Raw genomic sequence first — 7,182 nt, 5'->3', positions numbered from 1 at the left:
GCCGTTTGAAGGGGTGCGGGGTAATTAGAAACAGAAACGGAGACATTGTTATGAATGTAGTGACGCAAATGTCTAAACCTCAAGGTTAATTCTGTTTTCTTACTGCATAATGCATTCATCATTTAATTACACGCCAAGAGTGTGCATTCATCTCGGAAGATAAAGGAACAGACGTGGCTGGATATAAAATGCTCGAGGACTTGAGTTAACCCCGGATCAACCCATGTTGTCTTTTTGAAGTCCAAGCATCATGTCTCCTCGCGTGGTTATTGTTGCTTCGGAAAAGGATGTAATGGGTTTTAACGAGGCTGCTTCTCTGTACCCCACTCTCTTTTCTCACCTCCCCCCCAGAATGACGTCATCTCCAAGCTGTGTACCTGTGCCATCTCACTGGGCATCTATCTGTTGCTGTGCACGCTGGTCCCGGTGGAGCTCTCCATAAACGACGAGTTTGTCAGCTCCACACCGTTCCATCTGCAGGTCGTCTACCTTTACCTGGCCATGCTGGCTCTGAGGCCAAAGTATTACTTCGTCTGGACCCTTGGTGAGTTTGATGCGACTACTTGAGCAAGCATTTATTCTCACCCATTCTATTTTAAAATGTACGTTTTTCTCTTCATTTGATTGCTGGTGAATCCGACTAGCCTCTTTTTCTGTCAATAATGAACGTGGACTGAAGACTCTGCTCCATCTCCTCTAATTGCTTGACTCTCAAAACCGGACTATCACTGGCCCAAATGTAATACAGAGGTGGTACTGCTTTGGTTTTCTTCCAATAACGGTGCTGATTTATGTAGTTTGAACTCACTGAGCTGTCCTTGGTTCAGGGAATTTAGTTATTTTCAAAGCGGTGTGTTGAGCTGCAGCCTAAAAAAGCCCCCGCCCATTTAACAGTATTTCTTGACGCAACAGTGCCATCTAGTGCGAAATGTAAACCTGCAGCAATACGTGTGACGCCAGAGCTCCATCTGTTTCTGGCATTTCTACACAAACGAATGTATTTAAAGGAGACGGAGCGGTTCTCATCCTTCACTGTTGCTGTTGTACACATGTCTCTGAGCACTGCCGTTCTCCTGCAGCTGATGCTATCAACAACGCTGCTGGGTTTGGCTTCAATGGATACAACAAAGATGGCTCCCCACGGTGGGACCTGATATCAAATCTCAGAATTCTGGACATTGAGGTTCGTCTCTTTTCCCGAGACCTATTATATCCACACAAAGTCCTTTTTCAACTGACGCCTAAAGTATATTATTCTGGGTCCAATTTCAGTTTGCCACCAGTTTCAAGATGTTCCTAGACAACTGGAATATCCAGACGGCTCTTTGGCTCAAAAGGTAAAAGTCATTGGGTTGTGATGTACCTTGCTGGAGAGGGCTGTTGGAATGTACGCTGCCTTTCTCAAGTGTCGCAAAATGCCACGCAATAACTGTATAAGCTTCAGCATAAAGTACATACAAATCACAGAGTACGCTATTTTAAATACAAAAACAAACATCGATGGCTCATATTGCAGTTCACAATGTGATCAAGTTTGATGTGTGTTCCCCAGGGTGTGCTATGAGCGCTGTCGCATCAACCCCATGGCGGCCACCTTCGTGCTGTCAGCCATGTGGCACGGGGTGTACCCCGGCTACTATCTGACCTTCCTCACTGGCATTGCCATGACGATGGCTGCACGTGCCGTGAGTACACGCATTGTTTTGTCTATACGACAACCATTGTTGGGAGATTTTCCTTCGCCAGATTAAGCCAAATGGATAAAACCCATAATTCTGGAGTGGTAGATTACCGGCAGCTCATGAATCCCGATATTGACGATGAATCCAACAGTCGTTGTTGACATTTCGTCAAAGAGCTCTTTAGACTTACCACTGTTACTTAGCAGAACCACAAACACACAGCACAGTTCATTGATGGAGAGTAAGGGGATAATGATAAAGTATCATGTTGAAGCGTGAGGCCATGACCACTAATCTGCGCTAAGGCAACCCTCTTCACTCTAATCTTGTAAAACTAGGAGGATATTTATGTGGAGACAGTGGAGTGGTGCTACATGAGGGAAACTCACACTTTAATTCTAGATAATCTACTGGCGAAGGGTTGATTATCTGAAATGACCGCACGGTAAACTATCTGTGCAGGTGAGTTCCTGCAGGCACTTTCTTCCTCTCTATCTGAAGGAGGACATTGACCCAATAAACTACAAAACTACTGGCCACTGCCCACACAGACACATTCAGAGATGGATTTATTTGAAGAGTTACGAGATGGAAAACAGACAAAGAGACAGAGAAAGGGAGAATAATAATAATATACACTTTTATTAATCCCCAAGGGGAAATTAGTTCTCTGCATTTAACCCATCCTTAGTTATTAAGGAGCAGTGGGCTGCGGTGAAGCGCCCGGGAAGCAACTGGGGGTTCAGTGCCTTGCTCAAGGACACTTCGACTTGCAACTAATGGGGAGAGCGGGGATCGAACCCACAACCTTGGGGTTGCAGGACGGCCCTCTTACCCCACTGAGCTACAGCCGCCCCAAAGGAGAGAGAGAGAAGAAGCGTGAGCAGATTAGAAGCAGAAGTCGGCAGTAATGCCAGCTGCCATGAATAACTTCAGGAACTAGACTAATTGGTTCAATTTACGTCTCATCTGTTGTTCAGCAAAATGAGTGCGATGCAATTTAAAGTTTTCGGGTCATTCGCTTGAAAATGATGTTGGGAAGTTCAACTCACGGGACGTTTTCCTTCTCTTCCAGGTGAGACACAACATCAGACCACACTTCCTGGGCTCCGACTCGCACAAGCGCATCTATGACGTCTTCACGTGGGCAGCGACTCAGGTTGCCATCAGCTACACAGTGGCGCCGTTTGTCCTACTCGCTGTGGGACCCTCACTCAAATTCTACAGGTTTGTATGTTTGATTGAATACTGTGCTCATATTGATGACACATTGCTCTGAGCTGGGTCGTTGAGTTCAATGCAGAACATATCGACAGTTAGATCAGCAGGCGGTTGGTTGTCTGGTTTCATTCCTGTGTTTGCATACATGAAATCAAATGTCATTACAAAACCAATTATTTTTCTTTTTCTCCTCGTATATGAAACCTAACTAGTCACTCATCCCTAAATATGACTTATTGTGATTCATGACACAGCGTTCTCAATCACACCACTTCCTCAAAGCGCACTGAATAACACGACTAAGAGTCTCGAGCTCCTCCAGTGAAGCTGTAAATAAGCCCCGTGCTAACATTGACCAAGCCCACATGCGGATGCTTCCTAAGTATAACCTAACATGATCACCACAGTCGTGTGCTAACAAACATGTTGAGGAAAAGTCTGGGGATCACCCATGAATGACTGCATACAATTATAGGGCAACCCATCCTTTAGTTCAGATATGTTGGCGACTGAGTATTGCCTTCCCTAGTTTTCTATCTAGACTATGGGTATAAAAAACGTCCAGTTTTTATGGCCTGCACATATTATCTGGTGTTGTGCTCCATCTATTACTTCCAATAAACAGTGTTGAGCTAATTCTCTCATTTTTGGGATGTCGCTGCAGGTCTTGGTACTTCTGCTTACATCTCCTCTGCCTGCTGGTGGTATTGGCCCTCCCTGTCAAGTCGAGACTCCTGCAGGCCAAAGAGCAGCAGGACGGCCTAAAGGACAACCAGGCGGACCACAACAGCACAGACAACAACTGCAACCAGAAAGAAAAGGCCACATGAGGCTCTGGACAGCGACACGCAGGAACACTGAGACAAACTAAAACCACTGAGAGCTGGACTGCGGCGAGTCTATTTACCTGACAAAGAACCAAATATCGGATGCTCTGAGAATCCTAACCGACAGGAAACACAAGTCAATGTTCTGTCAAAACTTCCAGTAGCAAGGATGACAGCAATCACAGTTTCTGACATGGATAAGAGACCAGGATGTAACAATGGCCATAGTGTAAACTAATGTGTGATGGTGGTTACTTTACATTACATTAGTGGAATTGGAGACTTCCAAGCTGCCTTAAACCCTCTATGTACTCGGGCTGGTGAAATAACAGTTGGACGGCACGTTGCGAGAACCAATTTGCAGTTTCACCGTTGTGTTGTCAGTTTGTACAAACCGCTAAGACGTGTGCAGTTATGTGGAGGGTTTTAGTCATGGTCTGGATACAAGGTGGAAATGAAAACGGTTTAATGTAAAAGAAACATTCCTTTATCATCAGCTGCCAATTTCAAACAGGCCTTAGGATCCTCAAAACTTTGTTTGATTTCTATGTATTTTTAAAAATCTTTATTGGAGAAGACTTCACATTGTTCGTGTTTTGTATTTAGATGTTCGTGACAACAATATTTCAGATCCATTGTCGATGCTTTTCCCCCTTCTTTCTGGGATGAATTGAATGATGACGAGTCCTAAAGATGAATTCAGATCTCATCCATCTCCACCTGTGGGAAGTCTAAAAGAGGCACTCAAGAGTTACTGAATGGATTTCTGTTTCTTTTTTCATATCTGCTGCATTTGTGACAGACAACTGTGTGTTGTTCAAAGGGACTTCATTTACACCGTTGTGATTTCCATTTTTTCCTTTAATGATTTCTGACCTGGTTTCCAGGGTGTGATTTGTTTTTTATTTTGTTTGACCTGTGTTCAAATATCGTGCCTCTGTAATACAAGTATCCAAAACTATTTAATGCAAGTCCAAATTAATACAATTGTACAAATGGGGCAACAGTGGATTGTTAACATCACGGTTGAACACACTGTTGCACAGTGTTATTCATTGTCTTAAAATCCTTCAAATATAACAAATCTATTCAAATTACCACATTTACTGAAGATGTATTTAATTGTCAAAAGGTGTTGTAGCCATAATTATTATTATTAAGTCAATGGAATGTAACAGAAAGTTTCCAAATTGACGCACAGTGCATAGCTGTTGTGGTATATGGTCTTCTTTCATATTGTGTGCACTTATGTTAGAATAGGTGATATTTCAGGTTGCATTTACTGTAGGGTGGTTCCTCACAAGGTTTCGGTTCACAGCTCTCCTTAAGCCTTTCAAATCATCCAGTTTACTCTTTATGACATGCAGCAGTTCAAAACGATTTCTGTATCATTAAACACTTTTTTTATTTTAGTGAAAGAAATGTGGTGCGGAGGAGACGACCCGAAAGGCACCTCTCTGTTGTCACGCCACAAATATCATGCACACTTTGTCGTACATTTAGTTTTCTTCCAATTGTCAGTCATTTGAGTTGGTTTGGTGCATTTGTGTTATGTAAAATAATAACAAAGCAGCAGAAGGAGAGCTTTTCCATTCATTTTCAAGATGTTCTAACATTAGCATATTCCTGCCATAACTCGGTGTATACCAGTAATCATGTGATCCGTACATGTCATGTGGTCTCATGTAAACTATATTTGTAGCCTTGTGTAGGCGACCGTGGCCCACTTCAGAGAAAGGGATGTCATTCTACAAACAAAGCGATTATTGCACTGCATGGCCAACCAAACCAGCAGATCAATGCAAATGGCTCCATATGTCCAAAGTGCCAAATCATGAATGGCGCATTTTTGTATGTATGTGAGCATGCGTGCCTGCGTGTGTGTTTGTGTGTGCAAATGTGTCCATGTAGTATGTGCGCGCCTGTGTAACATAACGGTTATTTTTGTGTCAGAAGGAAATTTATTGAAAAATTTGTATAACAGTCCATTAAAATTCTGATTTATGTGGCAAAATAAAGAGAAATTATTTTTAAACACTAAAATGTATGTTTTCAAAATGTCTTTTTTGGGCAATAAATGAAATTTATATGAGCAGAAAAACTGATGTTGAAACGTTAGCATTTGATCCAGGTCATGCTCACGCAGCAAAGGGAAGATCCCACCAGCACACCGTCCTTGTCTTGTTTCAAGGACACGCTCAACTTTCTCATGGCAGGAACATTGAATTGTTTTAGGAGATAAGAGCACAAGAAAAAACTCATGTGATTCTTTCCCAGAACAAAATATCAAATATGGACAAATCCAAAGCCCTGGAACGAGCTTGCATACATGTCATGCAGACATTATTAATTTGTTTATCACACCTTTTGCTTTTACTGCAATAACCACATTGCTTTCAGATGTTTTACAATATGATATGTTATTTTGCAAAGTCCCTACAAGGCTCACTACATATGATGCTAAAAAGTGCAATGGGATTCAGGCGCTCATGTCACAATATACTGTCCTGTACCTAACCACTGGAAATTTGGCATTTCCCAAAAGGAAAACGTGTGTACACTATCAAATTAATAATGTCTGTATTCCATTAGCCACTTCAGCTTCAGAGTGGACACAATGATGGAACTATAGTTTGTGTTATCAGTAACACTTCTGCATTACTTTAGTGTCAAACCTATTTAAAATCACCAAGATGTTGGTGGTTTTACACACCAAGGGTGTTTTTGTGTGCGTAAGCGGTCGCCTGGCTCATCCAAAGAATGGGGACCCAGAAACTTATTTTAGTATATGCTCTCACTTGGTTCCCACCTTTATATTCAAATTAATTTATTATAATCTTTTGGTCCCTAATTTATTGTTTAATACATGCATAAACATATCAAGAAATAGAATGTGAGAATCAGTGGTGGAGGAAGTATTCAGATTTCTTACTCAAAGCACTCCATCATGAGTAAAAGTTCTACATTTAAAATGTTATTCAACTATTATTAAAAATATGTGCTTGATCAAAATGATTGATTATGTGGGAAAATGACCTCATGTGAGTGTTTATGCTTTATATCATATATTTCGATTATTTTCACAAATGGATTCACATGCAGCATGTCGTGGTTGAGCTGGAGCACATTTGAACGGTCTTGTATCGGTAGTTTAACGGACTAGAACACAGTTCATGGTGTCGTGTGCTCATTATAGGGTTTTCAAATGTGAATCTGCAAACAACAATATTATCTATTCCAATTGGTCCCGACAGTTAAACATTTTAAAGTGTTGGTGGGAAATCCCACCTGCCAACAGCAATGCAGACAAATGGTGTCCTCGTGCTAATGTAAGCAATGCAGTTGAAGCGCGCGCGGGGGTCCCTGACCCCTTCTGCGCCGCCACGTGTGACGCCTCTGTAACCAGGGGCAGCAGGGGGCGGAGCCTGGGACTTTCCTGCCCGTAGCAGGTT

The 7,182-nt window shown here is 42.2% G+C and overlaps 1 protein-coding gene across 1 annotated transcript in view; it reads left to right on the top strand.

Annotated features, from left to right (window-relative positions):
- mboat2a (membrane bound O-acyltransferase domain containing 2a) overlaps positions 1–5,773 on the top strand; it is a 45,383-nt gene extending 39,610 nt beyond the window's left edge. Inside the window, exons 8-13 of the mRNA XM_056427148.1 lie at positions 352–544; positions 1,080–1,183; positions 1,273–1,337; positions 1,553–1,685; positions 2,758–2,909; positions 3,568–5,773. Of these exons, the coding sequence (XP_056283123.1) occupies positions 352–544; positions 1,080–1,183; positions 1,273–1,337; positions 1,553–1,685; positions 2,758–2,909; positions 3,568–3,733 (813 nt within the window). The 3' untranslated portion in view covers positions 3,734–5,773. The remainder of the gene's footprint in view (positions 1–351; positions 545–1,079; positions 1,184–1,272; positions 1,338–1,552; positions 1,686–2,757; positions 2,910–3,567) is intronic.
- The last annotated feature ends 1,409 nt before the right edge of the window (positions 5,774–7,182 follow it).

The sequence above is a fragment of the Pseudoliparis swirei genome, chromosome 11, assembly GCF_029220125.1.
Source record: "Pseudoliparis swirei isolate HS2019 ecotype Mariana Trench chromosome 11, NWPU_hadal_v1, whole genome shotgun sequence".
Classification (NCBI taxonomy): Eukaryota; Metazoa; Chordata; class Actinopteri; order Perciformes; family Liparidae; genus Pseudoliparis; species Pseudoliparis swirei.
This window is presented reverse-complemented; position numbering and strand designations above follow the sequence as displayed.